Source organism: Carica papaya, chromosome 1 (genome assembly GCF_054855325.1).
Source record: "Carica papaya isolate Zhongbai chromosome 1, ASM5485532v1, whole genome shotgun sequence".
Lineage (NCBI taxonomy): Eukaryota > Viridiplantae > Streptophyta > Magnoliopsida > Brassicales > Caricaceae > Carica > Carica papaya.
The window spans coordinates 9,958,336-9,979,713 of NC_142309.1; the positions used below are offsets into that span (position 1 = coordinate 9,958,336).

General features: G+C 31.5%; 1 protein-coding gene and 2 non-coding genes across 4 annotated transcripts; 2 read left to right on the plus strand and 1 right to left on the minus strand.

Moving 5' to 3' along the window:
- Positions 1 to 866: 866 nt before the first annotated feature.
- Positions 867 to 5,019, plus strand: CYP722A1 (cytochrome P450, family 722, subfamily A, polypeptide 1). Of its 2 annotated transcripts, XM_088218866.1 has the most exons (10): positions 869 to 1,129; positions 1,423 to 1,744; positions 2,074 to 2,223; positions 3,010 to 3,193; positions 3,267 to 3,346; positions 4,042 to 4,128; positions 4,251 to 4,329; positions 4,433 to 4,539; positions 4,631 to 4,749; positions 4,847 to 5,019. In XM_088218866.1, the coding sequence occupies exons 1-10, from the start codon at positions 912 to 914 to the stop codon at positions 4,944 to 4,946; spliced, it is 1,446 nt and encodes a 481-aa protein (XP_088074992.1). In that variant the 5' UTR covers positions 869 to 911; the 3' UTR covers positions 4,947 to 5,019. The 2 variants fall into 2 exon arrangements, with proteins under 2 accessions (XP_088074995.1, XP_088074992.1); XM_088218869.1 differs by lacking the exon at positions 2,074 to 2,223 and having other exon boundaries at positions 867 to 1,129.
- Positions 5,020 to 7,920: 2,901 nt separating this feature from the next.
- LOC148269186 (U1 spliceosomal RNA) lies at positions 7,921 to 8,084 on the plus strand. The gene has a single exon (XR_015815863.1). It is a non-coding gene; the product is annotated as a U1 spliceosomal RNA (small nuclear RNA).
- A 945-nt stretch (positions 8,085 to 9,029) lies between these two features.
- LOC148269187 (U5 spliceosomal RNA) lies at positions 9,030 to 9,145 on the minus strand. The gene has a single exon (XR_015815936.1). It is a non-coding gene; the product is annotated as a U5 spliceosomal RNA (small nuclear RNA).
- Between the last annotated feature and the right edge of the window lie 12,233 nt (positions 9,146 to 21,378).

The window sequence follows — 21,378 nt, forward strand, 5'->3', positions numbered from 1 at the left end:
TGTTTGAAAATTTTATTTTGCATATTTTAATTGTTTACGAAATATAATATTGACCGGGGTTTAATCCTCGCTTATGACATTATCTTTCCCTCTTGAATGTGAGTATACACTTATGCATGTTCTTAATTTTAATTTAAGTCCATACATACATGCATACATAGCCTATTAAAACCAAATGATGATAAAACTTGAAATATATATATATATATATATATAATACAATCAAAAGCAGTGAAAGATCAGTATCTTATATACGAATATAAAAAGACGAAACTATATATATATATATATATATATGAAGTACAAAGAGAATGGAAGGAGTGGAGCGTTGAATGATGATATCTGGCGTTGAAGGAGTAGACGAAAATGAAGAGAAATTGGGCTGAAACTCTGTAAAGAGAAAACCGTAAGGCGTGTTGATGATAAAGATAAAGATTATGTTGGAAAGGAAGAAGAAGAAGAAGAAGAAAGTTGAACAGAAGGAATTCTGCTGAAATGGGGTTTACTGACAAGGTTGGGCTAATTATACCCAATGAATTGAGCTGGTCTCCTTTTCCTTTGTAAAAGGCAAACTCATACAAATACTTGGACATTTGTAATCATATATCTTAGTCCATAAATAACAATAATAATGATAAATGTTTTGAAAGTTTTTATTAAACCCACATGGCAGGTAGTGCGTGCATGTATTCAATCTTACTTATTATGAAAATATAAGAGTGAGTGGGGAGACGTGTCTCTTACAGCACCAGACAAGAGGCGGTAACCCCAATTTCAAGACACTAATTTCTTGGCCGTACACGTGTCTCTCACTAAATACCGATTATATTATATTTTACATATATGTATGTTGCAAGCATCGAGTGATGATTATAAATATTAAACCCATATGATTACCACACCACAAGAAAATGCATGCCATTCGGTTTCCTAATTGGCTTTGTTTGTTTCTAGTTGGTGGCTTAACATTACTGGTAATTCAATTATGGAGGCGGCCGCGGCGGCATTCAACGAAGGGGATTCCTCCAGGAAGTCTGGGGTTGCCGTTGATCGGAGAAACTCTTCAGTTCATGGCTGCAATTAGAGGTGGTGAAGGCTTCTACCAGTTCGTACAAGCTCGCCGTCTCAGGTCTATATATACATGTGTATTTCGTAGTTATAATCACGGTTATTAGTTAAAAGTAATAAATCAATTGTTTTTTAATTTTTTTTAAGATTTAATATTTTCAAATGAACTTCTTGTATGTTATCGTTAGAAAAAAAAGTCAAGTAATTTTAGCAATTTATCATATCGAATTATTATGCTTGTTTAAAATATAAATTAAGTTAATAATTTAATTGTAATTATGTGAAAACTTTAAATACTCTGTTGTAGTTGCTTTCTCGAATTTTATGATGTTAAATAAAATATTATACGTATAGATATGGGAAGTGCTTCAAGACCAACATATTTGGGGAGACTCAAGTGTTTATTTCAAGCACAAAATCAGCAAAAGTAATTTTAAACAATGAGACGGGATTATTTACCAAGAGATACATAAGGTCAATAGCTAAGTTGGTTGGCGATGAAAGCCTCTTGTGCGCCTCTCACCACCACCATAAAAAGCTACGTGCTCGCCTCCTTAACTTATTATCCACAAATTCTATTGTTTCCTTGATTCAGTATTTGGATCCACTTATTGTCCACTCGCTTCGAAATTGGGAACGTGCAGGCACGGTGGTTGTACTTGAAGAAACTCTTAAGGTAATTTCTAAGAAGCTTCATTAACTCTATTTTAACTCAAAACTCTCTTGATTGCAAGCAAATAATATATAGACAAAGTATAGGGGTTTGACTCTTTTGGGGGTGAGGCCAAAATATTTTTCTCATGAATTATTTATTCTAACATGGATGACTTAAGATATTTCTTTTGATGATATCAAATTTTCTTATGAGTTTCTTTTAACAAGAGAAAGAGATTTAATTCAATACACAAAATTAATCGAGAATATTCTAATTATTGAACTAAAAAAAATAATTTTTGTTGTTACATGTAATCTATAAAATTAATATTTTTTTGGTATTAATTTTAGATTACGTTCAAAGCAATGTGTAAGATGTTGATAGACTTAGAAAATGAAAAAGAAGTGGATGCATTACTAGAGCAGGTGACACATGTTTGCAAAGCCATGTTGGGATTCCCTCTCAAGTTTCCTGGGACTAGATTCTACCGAGGTCTCCAGGTATCTATTTATTTAAAATATATTCATCAATTTAATACTTTTAAATAAGACTCATTCAATTTCGATAAATTTATTGTTGCTTGAGTGGGTAAGTAATCAAAAAAAAAATTAGTGAACAAGAAGAATAAATGACATGGTAATACATAATAATTTCACTATATAAACATTTATAGAGATTACATGTATACTTCTTTCTCAAACCCTAATTTATGATATAATTAGATCTCATCAAGTTTTGAATAATTTATTTTCAAAAGCAATATATATATATATATATATATATCAATTATATAGGAGAACAAAATTCCAAAAATAACTTTAGTACCGCCATTAACGGTTAACGGTTTTCGCACTAAAAGTTCAGTTTCATTTTAAGAAATATCAAAATTGATTACAATTTTTATACTATAAAATCAAAATACATAGCAACGTGTATTAATATAGAACTTTTAACTTTAAAATAATTGATGATAATCAACTAGTTAATAATATGATACGACTCACATGAATCTTGACTACTGTATTATTTTATTAAATAAACTTTGCACATAATTTAAAATAATAAAGGACATTAATTTTTTTGATATATACTAGTTTAAAATAAATCAAATCTCTCTTAATAAAATTTAAATATACGAACAGTGAGTTAACAGTTATAAAATTCTAAATATTTATATTTTACGGATTAAATTAATTATAATATCTTATAAAATAATAAAAGCACATATCCAGTGCCATATTAATTCTATGTTGTGAAATTTTATAATAATCTGATTGAATCTGCAGGCAAGAGAAAAAATCATGCAGACATTGGACAAGTTGATTGTTGAAAGAAGAAGTTCCATGGGTAGCCATGACGATTTTCTTCAACAGCTTCTAATGGAGAACGATGCAATATCCTCTTCTCGTCATACCCTAAAACTAAGAGATGCTGAGATTAAAGACAATATATTGACCATGATTATTGCAGGTCTGATTATAAATCCTCCCAATTATTAACTAAAAATCATTATCCATTTTGAAATAATTAATTTTGAATGCAGGTCAAGATACCACGGCAAGTGCTCTCACATGGATGGTCAAGTATCTTAGTGAAAACCAAAAAGCTCTAGAAATACTTAGAGTAAGTAATTATTAACGATTTATGAATGCCATGCAAATTATATATATATATATTTTAATAAAATGAATAAAGTTAAATATATACGTTAGTCTCTAATTAGGTGACAATAAAACTAGGTTTCTCACAAATTAAAATTCCCTTCAGTATTAAAAGTAGTAATTAAAATATAAAAAATGAAATTTATTATTCGATAAGTAAAATCAAATTGTAGAAAATAAAATTGAACTACAAACAATCTAATACCTTCAATAATAAGGTAGAAGGAGGACTATTAATTGCTCGATCGCATTTTTATTGCCCCCTATACTACATTTCTTCTATTATTTAAATTAAAATTAATTATTTGTTATATTAATATATGAAATTTTGGTGCATGCTTTAATTACCGATCCCGAATTAGTTAGGGTTCTCGGATCGTTATAAATTCGCATTTTTATTATCTCTGTATATTGTATTTCCCATAGTATTTAAATTAAAATTAACAATTTGTTTCGTAATTTCAAATTAAGTTTATAAATCAAGTAAAATTTTAAACGGCTTTTTTTAAAAAAGAAAAAATTGAAAAACTTTCATCTTTTCATAATTGACATACTTTAGCTTTGCAGAGTACTATGTAAAATTTGTATTTAATGGTTAAGTAGAAATTAGTTAATTAGCAGACTATGGAACTTGTGGAATGATAATTGATATTGCAGGCTGAACAGCTTCATGTCTGGGAAAGAACTTCAAAAAAATCATTTCTCAGCCTAGAGGATCTTAACGAGATGCCCTTTGCCTCTAAGGTGAGTTATATATATATATATATGTATGTATGTATGTATTTTGTAATTAAGGAATTTTCTAATAAAGTAAAGAAATTAATTGTTTTTAAATTTGTAATTAATTAATAAAGGTAAATTAATAGGTAGTGAAAGAATCCCTAAGAATGGCATCTGTGGTTCCATGGTTTCCAAGATTGGTTCTCCAAGATTGTGAGATTGAAGGTTTGTTCTTTAACCTGTATGCTTTACATTATATATATATATATATATATATATATATATAATTGGTTTATGTTTATATATTTGTGTGTGTATATATATGTAGGATATAAGATAAGAAGAGGGTGGACTGTAAATGTTGATGCGAGATCAATACACCTTGATTCTTCGGTGTATAATGAAGCTGAGAAATTCAATCCTTCAAGATTTGATGTAAGAATTTTAATTTGTTTGTTGAAAAATAATATTAATGTTAAATGAATTAGTGGAAATCTGCTAATTATATGTTTATATGTATATGCAGGATGAATCTAAACCGTACAGCTTCTTGGCATTTGGAATGGGAGGGAGAACATGCCTTGGATTGAACATGGCTAAAGCTATTATGCTCGTATTTCTCCATCGTTTAATCACCACATATGAGTTAGTGCACTCTTTTTAATTACTTCAATCAAATAATCTACCTGTGTGTATATATATATTTATTAGTTACATATGATTTTTTTTTTGTTAATTTCAGATGGAAACTGATGGATTCTGATTCTACTACTGAAAATTGGGCACTCTTTTCACGATTGAAAAACGGATGCCCAATTCAAATCATACGTAGTTATTCATAATATTGTATTATTTATCACATAAAGAATGACTATTTATAATAATAAAAAGTTCTTAAATTAAGAATTTTATTAATATGAGATTCTCAATTCAAATTATAACCGATTTTAACTGTTATTTTGATAATCTTGTACTTTTATGTTTAAATTTATATTGAATAAATTTTTGCATTCTTTAAATTTTTTAGCCACACCAAACACAAGAATACATTATTAAAGCATATTTTGTAACAATTTGTGTTGTTGAACGTAAAAATTTACATTATGGTATTTCAGAATTGTCCTTACATAAATTTGTTAAATACTCAAAACCTATCTTTTTCCTTCTGGAACCCCAGCCGGCGTCCACCAACTCTCCCACCTTCTTCCCCGTTCGGCCACTCGGGTCCCTGGTACACCTTGTAACAGCCCCGGAAATTTAAAATAGAATTTTATATTCAAAAATATCAAATGCGGAAGCGAGGTCAAAATTTGAATAACATCCCTTACACTGAAACCGAAACGTGCTCACAAAATATAAAAGATTAAACTACCTAAAGGAGAAACTTGAAAGTAAAAACTACGAATGTGACTATGGAGTCTTTAAGCGTCCCCTTCGTCGTCCTCCTGCGGAATCGGCTCGGGAACGATGTCCTCTTGATCTGAAATGATTAAATAAGGAATGAGCTACACTAGCCCAGTAAAGACATCACGATATCTCACCGTCACGGAGGTAAAGGTGGGTAGAAAACACAAAACGACCAATGGAGCATAATTTACAACAAATCCTTTTATCGATAAATAAAACCTTTACCATTTACTTACCTCGGTGAAATTCATAAAACAATATACGAAAGTAATAACATCATTATCATCATGGAAACATATATATGAACTGTATAACATAATACCTATCACACTTTTCGTAATTCAATCGTTACACAACATATTTTCCTAATTCACCAGCCCACTAGTATCCATGGGGATCCATAGGGGTCCCGCTACCCGTAAATCCTTAATACTTGAAATCAAATTCCAGGGCCGTCCCCATACCCCGTCCGGTATGGGCGCCAAACCATAGACCTCATTACCCCGTCCGGTATGAGGGTGAAACGGGCCGTCCCATACCCCGTCCGGTATGGGCGCCAAAACACATAAGATCTCCATACCCCGTCCGGTATGGGAGACCACAATCCAGGTAAGGTTCCCTACGGACCCAGTCCGTCCACCATCTCTCAGGATATCTAGTCAGACTGATCACATTATACCATTATCCATTTACATAATTGTTCGTTCTCTTTTTCCTCAGTCAGCATCATTAATCCACATACAAGCAAGCAAAACGATAATTTATGCTAAGCAGACAACATACAGCATCAATATCCCGGTCATTTAATCCATAATCAATAAAACAGTAAAACATGCACACGAAACTATAAAATGAAAACATCGAACCTCATGCTACGTTTAAAACTGTAAAACAGGCCAAATAACAATTAACCGACAAACACACTAAACTCGGGCTCTATTAGCGACCCTAAGCAATTTCACACATTCGTTGATTAAAATATCGTTTTATCATTTATTGAACTTTAAAATCGTGATAGGAAATAAGGTGAGGGGTCCTTACTCGTTTCAGGGTCCGAACACGGCTTCACAGTGCGCTTGCAGGCTGTCCCTAATTTTCCCTGAATTTTCCTCGGGGAACTGAAACACACTACTGGTACCTGCAAGTGTTCCAAAAAATCCCAAATTAGGCCCAGGGCCCCTTTCGGCCCAAATCGCAACTCCGGCACGGCGGCTCCGCCGTGCTCCGGTGACGGCGCCGCCGCTGGCGGCGGCGATTCGCCTCGGGTTGGCTGTTTTCGGCCGTTTCCGGTCGAATTCTGCCACACTCGCATCGGTCCCTGCGAGAAAACAACCCTAGGGCCCTCGGGGGGCCAAAAAATCACGGAAAAACGGAGCTTACCGGCGGCGGCGCTCTCGGGTGCGGCGGCTCTCCGGCGAGGTTCGTGTTTTGGTGATTCGGCTCCGGTCAACCTGTAGTGAAAAGAGTGGTGATCACGGTGATATAAAAATTGCATCAAACGGAGGCCGGGAAGGGCCTCATCGGAGGCAAAAACCGAGAAGGGCGCGGCGGTGCCGCTGGGCTTCGGCCGTGCATTCTGGCTGTTTGGCCGGGATTTTGGCTCCGATTTGGCCACAGGAGGAATCAGCGTGGAAAAACGAGTCGGAGGTACGAAATTTACCTCGATCGGCGGTCGGAAGTTCCTCCGGTGCGGCGGCGGGTGGCGGCGGCCGGCTTCTGGTTCGTCTTCTCCGGCGAGTGACAGGCGGCTAGGGTTTGTGGCCTGGTGTGGGGGTTCTATTTATAACCCCTTGCCTTTTGATCTCAGCCGTCCATTTTGTTTTAATCTGGGCTGTCCGTTTTTGATTAAATCTGGGCAGTCCGTGCGTTTAAATCTGGGCCGTCCGATCGCACGTTCGATCTGGGCCGTCCGATCGCGCCCACGCGGATCGCCAACGTGGCCCTTTTTGGAACGACGTGGTTTTGCCACGTGGCAGGTCCCGGTTGGCCGGGATTGCTGACCGGGCCTGCTGACGTGGCTGCCGACGTGGTTTTTTTTTTTTTTTTTTCCCCTCCTCGGTCCGGGCGCTACAACCTCGTTCTTTCTTACCAATGAAAACATGTCATTCCTTCTTGCCGCTAGATGAACCCGTGAAGCCCATCTTCCTTCCTGTTCTGCAACTACCAATAAAAACAGGTAATTCCAAATTAAATTAAACATGTCATATTTCATTTGGAATTATGCTAATATTATTATTTTTTGTTCTAGTTTTGAAAGTTAAATGACCAAAAGAAGAATTAAAAAATGAATGCGTCGAGAAACGAGAAGAATGGCATAAGAAAGAGAAACACGATCCCACATTGAAGAAAAGCGAAGGTGATTAGAAAGGAGTTTATGAATAAACAAAGAGAAGGGAGCAACGGGAGAACATACATACCTGGACTGGGTCAATGAGTGATCACGAAGACTTATGGCCTAAGCAAGTGATCTTCATTGCACTTGGAAAGGGTGCTTAGCTTAAGGTCTCCCCAAGCGCGGGAGAGCCTATGTCATAATTTGTGCTAGCGGGGGTTTGCGTTTGTGCAGTCCCCACTTAAATTTTTAATTTTGAAATGTTTAGATGTTCGCGCAGTCCCTACTTAAACTTCTAATTTTAAAATCTTTTGATGTTTTTTTACAAGTTTCTAAGAGTGTTTTTAAATCAAGTGTTCTGAAATTTTATTTTTGGAATTCTGTTTTTACATTATAATGTTCGAGATATTCAAGTATCGGTGCTTGTAGTGAGTTTAACAGAAATTCAAATTAATGTATTTTGCATTTTGTACTTAAGAGTTCCTAAGAGTGTTTTTAAATCAAATGTTCTGAAATTTTATCTTTGGAACTCTGTTTTTACATAATAATATTCGAGATATTCAAGTATCGGTGCTTGTGGTGAGTTTAACAGAAATTCAAATGAATATATTTTGCATTTTGTACTTCATTTTAAAGAGTTGCATTTTCTAAATTGATCTTTTTTTGAATGAAATCACATTAAACAACCAATTCAAACTATTTTTTTTTTCTTTTTATGGAAGACATACCACGATGTTCATCTTACCATTCCAAATCCCTTTTCTACCTCTTCATAAAAAGTTTTCTAATAAGAAACTTTTAATAATTTTTCTAATAAATTATTTTAAAACATTTTAAATAAAAAATTTAAAAACAATTTCAGTAATTGACTTTCATCTATTTAGTGATTGGCTTAAGTCTTATTTTGTAATTTGATTCCATAAATTTTGAAATAAATTTGATTTTTGTAATTTGACTCCATAAATTTTAGAATAGATATGATAAGAAGTTGTACTCTTTAAAATCTTTTACTTGTCTTTTATTTTACAATTTGCCTCAATAAATCCTGAAATTAGTTTTAATAAGGGGTTTTACTCTTTAAAAGAGAAACCTCTTCAAAAAATATTTTTACTTACTAATTGACTTAAGTTTTTTACTTTGTAATTTGCCTCAATAAATGTTAAAATTAGATTTGATAAGGGGCTATACTCTTTGAAAGAGAAATCTCTCTAAAAATTAATATATGTCGTTTAAAGCAACGAGCACACGATATTCTTTAATAAAAGGCGAAAGAATAGTTCGCTCTGTGCTTATTGCACGACTGTAAAATTTTATAAAATTGTATTTTAAGAATAAATATATAAATGCTATATCTGGAGTTTTTATCTCTAGACTGTACGGGATTGTATATGTCAGCATTCTTATCCTCCCATTTGAAGTCATGCATGCATATCTATTATTCTTTAAAAGAATTCATAATATTATTTTATCTGTATTTGGGTTCAGTAAATTTTAGTCGTACTGTAGTAAATCTAAACTGTTTTAAATAAAAAATTTAGTTATACTTATATTTTTAGTTCTATATGAATTTTTACTTGATTGGAACAACCACAAAATATTTTAAACTTTAATTGGACATTCAATTAAATATTTAATATTTTTGAATCTTGTTTCACAAAAGGTTTTAAACCCATCAAACAAGTTTGTTAGCCAAAACATGTAGGCCTCATTTTAATGTTTGGTATCTTCATCCCTTTATAGTACAAAGTAAAACGTAAAGACTTCAGATTGTTTTTAATTGTTTAGCATTGCTGTAGAGGAAAATGGAGAAAGAAATAATATTCAAGCTTTATTTGTGTGGATTGTGGAAATGAGATGCACTACCATTCAAATAAGTAATTATTTTTCATATTTTAAAAGTTAAAGAAATACATGAACTATTGAACAATACAAGTAACTATGGATTACCTTCCCAGAGAATGGATACTTTATGAAACAAGTCAAAATTATCTGCTTGATGAACTAAACAAAATCTCTGAAATTAAAAATTAATTTCATTTGTGAAATTGTGAAATCTATTGTTTTAAAACATCTAATATGCATATATATGAGAAATGTCTTTCATAGAACAAATTATCTAATAATATGCATGGATTAGAAATGAGAAGAACAATAAAGGAAAAGAGATATGATCCCACATCGAGGAAAAGAGAGGGTGATTTGACCTGGATGGGTTAATAAACGATCGGGAGGATTCATGTTCTAAGCTCGTGACTTACTTTGCATTTGGAAGGGATGGTCGGCTTAACGTCTCCCCAAGTTGAGAGAGCCCCTATTCGCGCAGGCCCCCCTACTCAAGTTCTCTATACATTCTTTGAAAGTTAGCACAGCCCCCCCGACTCAAAGTTATCTATAGATATACCTCTCAGATGAATATTTAAAAACATCAATACTGTAGTGATGGAATGAACAATCACAATATTTGAACTTCAATTAGTCATTTAATTGACTTTTAATATTAACAATATTTTTCTATTTAGTTCATTAAACTAAAAACGAGAGTCTAAAGTTTTGAATTGAAAGTAGGATTTATGAAATTAAATTGCTAACTTTCGAATTTCATAATTTATTTGTAAATTAAAAATATTACGTCCATCCCAATTTTACATGTATGATGCCAGTCATGCATGTTGCTTTCAATTCTAGGATGATCAATTTCTATCTGACTCTGATTCTACAATGACGAATTTCCACTCCATAAAGTAACCACAAAAAGATTTAAACTTATTAAATTAATTTTCGATGTTTAGAATCATTTTTTTCATGCATGAACATCTAATCTATAAATTTTTAAACTGAAATTAGAGTGAGTAATTTAAACAACAAAATAGTGGGATGAGTCTGGCCATTGTGATAGCGCAATGCAATACTTGTGAATCCCACTCAGTAAACTATTGTTGTTGACTCTCCCTGGTAAAAAAAAAAAATTATATATATATATATATAATGTAATTTGATAATTCACGCATTAGATATTAAATTGATAAAAATAAATATTAATTAATTTTAACTAAAGGTTCAGAAATATATTACTTTTTGTTAGTTCTAAAAATTCATTTATATTTCTTTTGGTTCCAACAATCTCCCACCTTTTAGATACAAAATAAAGAATTAATTTGTAAACTTTAATTGCAAACCAATAAAGAATGGTATGAGAAAGATAATTTATTTCTTTATCAATTTAAATCTTTTAATTGGGATTTGGCTTAAATATTTTATTCTGTAATTTGTCTCTCCATAAATTAGTAAGGGACTATTTCAAAAGAGAACCCTTGCTTAAATCTTTTATTTCATTAACAACTCCAATAATTTATTTCTAATTGGCTTAAATATTTTCCTTAGCATTCGGCTTAAGTATTTTATTTTGCAATTTGCCTGCTTTAAACCTTTTACTAGGAAATTTGGCTTAAATCTCTTATTTTGCAAGTTGCCTCCGTACTCTTTAAAAGAGAAATTCTTTTAAAAATTAGTTAGTGTATGACACTTAAAACGAACGACTGAGTACCCAGTATTTTTTTAATTTTTTTTTTTTAAAAAAACAATTTCATCTAAACTCATTGCACGTCTGTAAAATTTTAACACAACATATCATTCTAAGAATGATTTACAAATGTTATAAATGACTATGTTTCTCTAGGCGGTGTGGGAGTGTACAGGCACATTCTTATCCTCTTATCCCCTCCCTCACCTCTCTGCGACTTTAATTTTTTTTAGGGATGTGATTGATTTGGGTGAGTTTGCGCCCGTGAAAACAATAAGAGATGAGCATAAATTTGAAAATATAACATATTAGATAAAAAGGTACATATATGTTAACTAATTAGCAAAAGTGAATTCATCACGACCTTCTAAGTTTAACTCATTTACCCGTTATGAAGCAGTCAAACAGGGGATCCACTCAAGTGAACTAATTAGCAAAAGTGAATTCATCACGACTTTCTAAGTTTAACTCATCTACCCGTTATGAAGCAGTCAAACAGGGGATCCACTCAAGTGAACTAATTAGCAAAAGTGAATTCATCACGACCTTCTAAGTTTAACTCATCTACCCGTTATGAAGTAGTTAAACAGGGGATCCACTCAAGTGACCATCTCTTGTAGAAGCTCCTTGAATTTGTCCTTGTGAGCCTTTTAAAAGTTTGCCATTAGTATTCTTCCCTCAAGTTGTGTTTTTTACTCTTCGCACACATCAATACCATATTAGTGCCATAGTTTGGTGTCTTACATGCTCATGAATTTTACATTTTTTTGTTAGATCCCCCAAATTCTTTTATGGTGATAACATAAAAGAGAGTCATATGTAGGTATGTATGGCAACAATTAATTCTTAATAACTTTTGGTGAATATTTATTTATTTCAATAATTATTAATCATATTGAAGATGCATAAAATTAAAATAACAATTTATTTATTTATTTATTTTCAAACTCTCGTTTAATGAATACAAGTGCAACGCTGGTTGATGCACTTGGCAACGTAATTTTTACGACACAAGAAATTCATGCATGCTTTATCCCCATTGCAAGGTGGACCGGATTCCATGGTAGAAGATGCAGGGGGACAATGACATTCACCACCTCCGCAACTGCATCCTCCTTGATGTCCTTCAACTCTCAACACTGTAATACCTGGGAAAATTTGAAATTAAAGTTATTTTAGTGCATAAATATATTTCTATATATATATCTTAGTAATTTTATATAATATCATAAAAATGCTTACATAATGTTGCGACAATCAAAAGAGCTACCAATATCCTCAACTTATAATTAGCTCCCTCCATATTCCTCTTAGTGATCTGTGTCCGTGATTGTTGTAATGGATTGATGTATGTGCTTGGTAAATATTATGGACTTTGCAAATGTTTTATTGTTTATATATATATATATATATATATATATAGGTGTAGATGGACAAGCTGTAATAAGAACATATAGTAATATAATCATGTTGATAGATTTTAGTGTGGAATGAAATATTTGACAAGCTTTAATAGGAATGTGTAATAATCTTATGTGGAATGAAATATTTGAGATTTGTCTCTATATGATACCTAAATTATTTGCAAAAGGATTACCATATCTAAAAGGATTTTGTTTCTTATATACTGAAATTGCATTTCAGCGTATATGTTATAGCAAGTTAATAATTATATTAAGAAAAATATAATAAATTTCCTTTAACTCTTAATTTTATAATAAATTTCTAGTTAATTTACAAAATTGCCATAGATTATGCTTTCTTAATTTTATAATAAATTCTCTCTTTTCTCATATTTTGAGATTGTATTTACTATATATGTATAGCAAGTCTATAATTATATTAAAATATCACAATGAATACTCTTAAGTAATTATACAGATTGTATTTAGTATATATGGATAGCAAGTCTATAATTAGAGGTAAATTTGGTATTATGAATTTCTGATGAAAAAAAAAAAAAAAAAAGTACTTTTCATCTCTTTTGATATCTGAATTTTTGAATAAATAAAGTTATTAAAAAAATATATAATTTTAACGTACTTAAGTGCAACAACTTTTTTCTTAATTTAATTTAATTTATTTTCTTAATTGAATTTACTTTGTTGTTTCCAAAAATAATATATAATTTCTATGCAATAAAAAATATTCTTGATATCTTAGAACCATATAAAATTAATTTTTTAATGTTCTTGATAGGAGGAGAGAGCATTAGTATGACTCGGTCGGTTTAGTCAAAAAAACTTCAAAACTAAATTAACCGATTGTGACTAGTCAAACCAACTGGTGGGACAAATTGACCACCAAATTTAAACTGACTCACCTTGATTGACATTAATTTTCAAGAGTTTTTTCATCTTCGCAGGTGAAGGGTCAGGGTGAACCAATCAGAGGGGGCCACCTATCGGGCCACGTAGTCACGCAGAATAGAGTGCAAGAAAACGGCTTTGATCGAGCCACGGAGGACCAGAGAAGACGATCGGACGGGAGACATGCAAACGAGGATGAACGCCCCTGATCTGGCCACGAAAGCGCAAGAGACAATTAAAGTCCTTTCTCTTATTCAATATGGGATCATGTTTCTCTTCCTGGTACTATTCTTCTTATTTCTAAAACAAAAGGCCCCTCCCTGGTAATATAAATTCCTTCAAATACAGAGAGACAATAAAAAAACAAGGTTCTAGACGTCAGATTTATACACATTACATGCGTTAATGATTGTTGTTTGTGAGATGAGTTGAACATATATATCAGGTTGTTGATGATTTTACAACAATGAGTTGGATTTTAAACACACAAAATTTATGCATATTACGTGCTTGATAAATTGCCTAAGAGAAAAACTTAAAAAGATGTGGAGAATTCAGGTTTCAACTTATTTTTTATGTTCTTTCTTTTCTTTCTTCTTTTTTTCCTTTTTTTTCTTTTCTTCTTCCTTCCTCTTCCCAATGGCCTTTCCCTCTCCTCTTCTTCTTTTTCCTTTTTTTTTTCCTTTCTTCCTCTTCTCTCTCTCTCTCTCTACCCGACCATGGTTCTTCTCTCTCTTCTTCTTCCTTGGTTGCAGCGTCGCACAACACCGCTCAACCCTTTTCTCTCGGTAGTCGACGCCGCTCGACCCTTCCCTCCTCTCACAGTCGCGTCTCTCTCTCCTCGCTATTTCCTCTTTCTTTTTTTTTTTTTTTCTTATATTTCATTACATATATATACATATACATATTTGCTGCTTGGTTTGTTCTCTTGCTCTCTACATTTTTCTTTTTTTATTTTTCTTTATTTTTTAATTTATAATTAATTGTATATATATTTTATTATATTTTTCTTTTCTTTTATACACAATTGGGCACCAGCTGCTTATTACAAATTTTTTCCCTTAAAACAATTTGGTCCTCCAAATTGAACGCGAAGGAATTGAAATCACATCTCTCTACTTGGGAAAATGTTTCTTGTTGGTAGGAATTTTTCTCTCACTAAGAATATACTTATCTTTATTGGGGAATCTCTTTCACTTAGGGAGATTTCTTTCGGGTGGGAATCTCCTCTCTTAAGAAAGTTGATCTTTTAAATTTTTATTTAGGAGAACTTGAAACAACCATTCATGTATTCTATTGACATTTGTGTAGTGATTATAATACATTCTTTAACGAAATTGTTTTAGGTTGTGATATCATTTTTTTTCTTCTAATTCTTATATGTAAAAGTATGTTTGTTTAATGGGATGTCTTTGATGCCTAATTATTTTTATATTTTTCTTAGTGTAAAGGAGTTAATTTTTCAATTTTTGTTGTAGTAATGATTCTATTATCACGATACATCTTTAGGGACTTTGTTTTTTCTCTCTTTGGAATTTAATTTCATAAGGAAGGTCATTTAGGAACGGTTCCAATTAAGTAGTGAGGTTACAATATCTTTATTGGGTGGAAACATCTTTGGTGAAATCGTGTTCATATTTCTTTCAATTTCATTTCGTCAGATTAATTTCTAAAGCATGTTTCTCTATTTTCGAGTTTAAATGGAATGGTGTTTTATTCAGATTTTCTTGAAAACAATTAGTATACTTAGAGAATTATTATTTCCGCTAAGACCATATCAATCATTAAGTTTCAAGTGTCTAATTTAATTTATTAATTTTTTAACTTCTAATAATTAAAGCATGATTATTTGAAACGGGCTTAAAGTGTTATGAAATCGATGATTATTTTTGAGGTGATTTGGAATTCTTTTAGTAGCATATTTAATTGTTAGTTTTGCTGCAAGCAGTTACATTTAGTTCTAATTCTCACGAGTACACTCCAAATTCCTAAGAATTATGTGACTCTTCTTAAGTATGATCTTAAGATACGAGTCACAATTTTCTCACACTATCAATTTACTTTTTTTAGTTTAAAGAGAAAAATCACCTAGGTGTGGTGATTGTGGTTCATCACAATTCTGCTGTGTTACTTTGATGAGTAACATATTGAAAATTTACTAATAGTTGGGTGTGCGGATAACTCCTACGATCGTACCCCTCACCTACGGAATTTTTTCCTAAGAGTACTAGAACTTTTGGAAATGAAAATTCTAATTAAGCATTATATGAGTTTAATTCCTAGAATGACAATTTATTTTCTAAGAATTTTGTTATTTGTTTTCCTAAGATTCAGAACTACTATTGGAGTCTTTAAACGAAATTGGAAAAATAATTTTAGAATGATTAGGGCATTTGTTTTCATAGAGGGATGCAAAAAGAATTCTTAAAAAAATTAAATCATCATTTGGCTCCTATCAGGCCTAGAATTTATTAGGTGGAGTATATTTATTTGAGAGTTTATCTCATTTTGAGAATTTTTTCATATTGAAAAATTTTCTCACTCAGGGACTTTCTTTCCACCTATGGGATTTCTCTTATTTAAGAAATATTGCTCTCATTTAAGAAATCTCTCATTTGAAGGATTTTTGGTACCATTTTAGGGATTTCCACCTGGATGGAAAATCTTATCCCAATTGGGGCATCGGTTCCCAATGGGAAAAGTGTTTCTCGTTCCTAGAAAATTTTCTCTCAGTTGGCAGATTTCTCCCCTCCTTAGGAACTAGTTTCTTATCTTAAAGGAAATTAGATGTTTTTTTCCTAAGAGCTTTGTTGCAGTTATTTGACTGTATAGGGTCAATGTCAATAAAATGTTAAGGCTTTGATGATTTTTTTTAACACATATGAAATCTACGGTGGTGGTTGATTAAGTATCATCGTCCGTTAACTTCAGGCTGAACTCCTAATTTATGGAGTCTAAATTTGCCATAAAGTAACTTATGTGGTTCCTATCATTAGGTTTGTGGGATACTGTTCTCCTATTTTCTATGTTGAAAAATGTTTCAGAGAAGGTAAAAAGTATATTTTAAGGATTATTCTCCTAAGTTCTGTTGATCATAGACCTCTTAAAGTTCTTAAGCCTCATGTCACAAGAGCTGGTTCTAAAGAACGTGTACTATGATATCATTTATAACAGCCCGAACCCCCAATATCGGTGGGTATGGACGTTAGCACAATACTTCCAATTAATAGAATAAATAAATTATAAATATACAATGAAACTACACTTTAATACACATTATTTGTGATATAATAATTATTCATTTACAGATAATTGAGGTATCAAAATTAATTTATAATATTAAAATAAAAGCTAGTAAAGTTTTTCTTCACCATCTTTTATTGATCTTGAACTTGTTTCTCATCTCATTTGACCTGGATGGGAGTGAATTGGGTGAGCTTCATGAGCTCAATAAGAAAAAAAATTTTATAATGGAGACTTACATACATACATTCACGCAATATATAAAATATAATAATATTTATAATTAAGAAAATGTTAAACAAAGCATCCAAATCAAAATACACAGCAAAACAAATCATCACATGAAATATATTCTAATCTTCACTCTTATAACCTAATTCTTGTTCTTATTTTAAATCACACTTACACTAAAAATATTACAATATACTCGAAATATCACATTTCAAGTTTCATGCGCAATACCATTTATATCGCCATCGAAGAGAGGCAAAAAGAATCCCCACATCGCATGGATATGACACTTAATCTCATATTGGCCACAACAATTACATTTGTTAGGTGCTCCGCTCATAAATACCTATCCACGTATGAACTAGGTTTCAAACACTATCCATGTGCAGGTTCACCATACCCATTGAATTTCAGCCACACACGCACCATCCCTTCCTCGATTCAGGCTAAACAAGTAGGTATCCAGGGTCTTTATACGCTATACTTTTTTCAAATCTCTCTTATTTTCAATTCATTTATTCCATACCTAAGACCTCAATTTCTATGTAAAATTAAATACAAACACACACAATACACGATATCATCACGCACATCAGAGCCATATATTTCAAACCACTTTCTGAATCATCTTGTACCAGATCACACAACAAGCACAAGATATTCAGATTCTTCACGCAACTACACCAGATCATACAATAAGTATAGTGCGTTGTATATCTGCACCAGATTACACAGTAAGTGCAGTGTGCCCAAATTCTATACGTACACACACTAATTATACATTTTACACGCATAGCGTGTGTACACACATATTAATACACATACACATATTATAATACGGACATGTACCCTCACTACATGTTGCACGTAAAATATATATTTATATTCATACACACATAATCTCTACCGAAATATACGCACATATTCATACTTAAACACACATATATAATTACACACAACATACCATATACATAATTATTCACGTATTTGTTCTTATTAGCTCGGTTCTTATCAATTCATATCTCATCTATTTTCTATTTTATATATATACACATGCGTAACAACGTAGATATATTTGCACTATATAAATATACACAAATACAAATTAGACATACTAATTATATTCATATTATATTATACATATATTTAAATATTCACACATAATATATTATACGTATACACATTTACATAAACATATAATTTATGTCTCCGTAAGAAATACACATAATTCTTACCGATTGTGTGATCGAAAAGCTTTGAGAATTCTTTCTAACTCGATTTACAGTCCTATCGAAAATCTGAATATCGTTTGGATAATTTTTCTTGATTATAATAGAAAACACACATATTAAATTATGAATAATTTAAGAAACTATATTATGTGAAATTAAGAACAAATTTTACTTTGGGACACGAGGTCCCGGTCGTCAACGTCATCATGCGCCATCACACACGTGTCACTGAATGTGTCACGCGCTAATGATCAAATCAGCGCAAGTTGTCGCATGCAATGCACCGATATCATATTTAGTCGCCGCTCTTCCAGTTTTCTTCCTTAATTTTTTTCTCTTTTTTTTTTCTTTCTCTTTTCTTTTTTTTCCTTCTTTTTTTCTTTCTTTTTTTTTTTCTTTTTTTCCCCTTTTTTTCCTCTTCTTCTTCTTTTTTTTCAATTTTCTTCTTCCTTCCTCTTCCCCGTGGCCTTTCCCTCTCCTCATCTTCTTTTTCCTTTATTTTCGTTTTTTTTTTCTTATTCTTCTTCTTCTTTCTTTCTTTTCCTTATTCTCTTCTTCTTCTTTTTTCTTTTCCTTTATTCTTCTCTCTCGCTCTCTCTCTCTCTCTCTCTCTCTACCCGACCATGATTCTTCTTTCTCTTCTTCTCTTTCCGTTGCGGTGTCGCTCAACACTGCACGATGCTTCTCTCTCGGCCATCGACACCACTTGACCCTTCCCTCCTCTCACAGTCGCGTCTTTTCTCCTTGCGCTTTCCTCTTTTTCTTTTTTCTTCTTTCTTGTTTCTCTTTTATTTCATTATATATATACATATTTGCTGCTTGGTTTATTCTCCTCCTCTCTACATTCTTTTTTTTTTATTTTTCTTTATTGTCTTTTAATTTATAATTAATTATATATATTATTATTATTTTTTTCTTTTATACCCAACTGTGCCCAGCTGGGTATTACATTTTTGACTGAACCGACCAAAATTGACTGATACTCTCTCTTACCAAGAACATTAAAAATTAATTTTATTTATAAATTTATGAAATATATTGTTTTAAGATATGAAAAATACATTTTTTATTGCATGAAAATTATATACTATTTTTAGAAACATCAAAGTAAATTCAATTAATAAAATAAAATAAATTAAAATATAAATTATTACGGGTTAAATATTTTAATTACGATTCTTTTTAATAACTTTATTTATTTAGAAATTCAGATGTCAAAAGATAGAGAAAAATTAGACTTTATAGCTTAGATTTTTCTTGGTTATGAGATATTTTTAATATAAATAAAAAATAAAAAGAAATCAAAACTGATATTTAGACCTTATTTGGAGATAACATACATATCTATATGAAACATATGTACACAAATATAGATTTACATATATGTGTAGTTATTTTTTCTTATATGTGCATTTAAAAATATCCTCTAATTTATTTTTATTCTATTTGTTTTGTCTTAAAATAGTTACAAGATTTAATATGAGTGTTTCGCTCATTGTGCAGTCACTTTGTGAACTAAAAAAATCATTAGTTTGGATAAAAATGAATAATTGCAATAGAATAACTCATTTTCTCTGTCAAAGTATCTTTTTATTGATAATGAAAAGTAATATATCGTTTTTTAAAAAATTAAGTGTGAATGAAGAGAAAATAAAATAATTCAAATAATTTATGAAATGATGAATAAAATGTAGGCAAAAGGTTCTTTAACAATAAAAAGGTTTCAAATGTGGGAGTAAACACTCTTACTTTCATAAAAAAATGATAAAAAGAATTTCCAATAATTTTTAGGAAAAAAATGTAGTTTTAACGTTAAATGACCAAAAGAAAAAGGGAAAAAATGAATGCTGGATATAATTAGGGCGTGGATGAGAAATGAGAAGAATAGCATAAGGAAGAGAAACGAGAGCTATGATTTGAAAGGACTATATGAATAAAGACAGAGATGGAAGCAACTAAAAAGTATACTTACCTGGATGAGGTATATGAGTGATCAGGAAGCCTCTGCAAGTGGGAGAGCCTATGTCATAATTTGTGTTAGTGGGGAGCATGCGTTCGCAAAACCTCTACTTAAACTTCTAGTTTCGAATGTTCAAGTTTACAGATCTAATATTGTTTCTTTTCATAACTCTTTTAAAATGAGATGTTCAAGACTATGGAACTCTTTACTTTTTCAAGTACCAATGAAATGTTTGTTGTTGGATTATACTTCAAATAGTTGCATTATGGATTTCAAGTATGTGGTTTTCTTTTTTCTGGATTGTTTTTAAGATGTATTCTCGTCATGTTGGTTGATGCACTTGACAACATTTTTTTTTATGACAAGAAATTCATGCATGCTTTGGCAACATATTTTTTATGACAAGAAATTCATACATCCTTTATCCCCATTGCGAGGTGGAGAAGATGTAGGGGGGACAAACATTCACCATCTCTGCAACATCTTCTTTAGTGTTCTTTCACTCTCAATAATGTAATACATGAAAATTTGAAAATAAAGTTATTTTAATACATAAATGTATTACATTATTTACATATACATAAATCTAACATCATATACTTTTAACAATCTAATTATATATTTGATTTCTCGAGTTTTAATCATATCATCAATTTATTACTTATAATTAGCTCTCTTTATATCCCTCTTGTGAACTTGGTTAGTGATTGTTGTAATGGATTGATGTGCTTGGTAAATATTATGGACTCTACAAATGTGTAAACTTAAGTAGTTAGTTAATCAGTTAGTCAGTTAGTTAGTTAATCAGCTAGCTAGTTAGAAATTAGTTGTTAACTATTAGTACAACTCAGCAGATTAGTTTTTTTCTCATCACTGTTGTAACTGTATATAAACGAAACATTAGTAAATGAAGAGCTATAAGATCAGTAGCTCATTCTTCATTTTTGAGCTATTCTCTTAAATTATTTTCTCCTAGATTGAAATTGTTGATGGCACCAGAGCCAGTTGAGATCAAGGACCTGATTCAAGATTGGAATCCA

Coding starts and splice junctions, on each gene's coding strand:
- CYP722A1 (XM_088218866.1), top strand. CDS start 912: ATGCATGCCATTCGGTTTCCTAATTGGCTTTGTTTGTTTCTAGTTGGT. Junction 4,330..4,432: donor CCAAGATTGTGAGATTGAAG/GTTTGTTCTTTA, acceptor ATATATATGTAG/GATATAAGATAAGAAGAGGG. Junction 4,540..4,630: donor TCAATCCTTCAAGATTTGAT/GTAAGAATTTTA, acceptor ATGTATATGCAG/GATGAATCTAAACCGTACAG.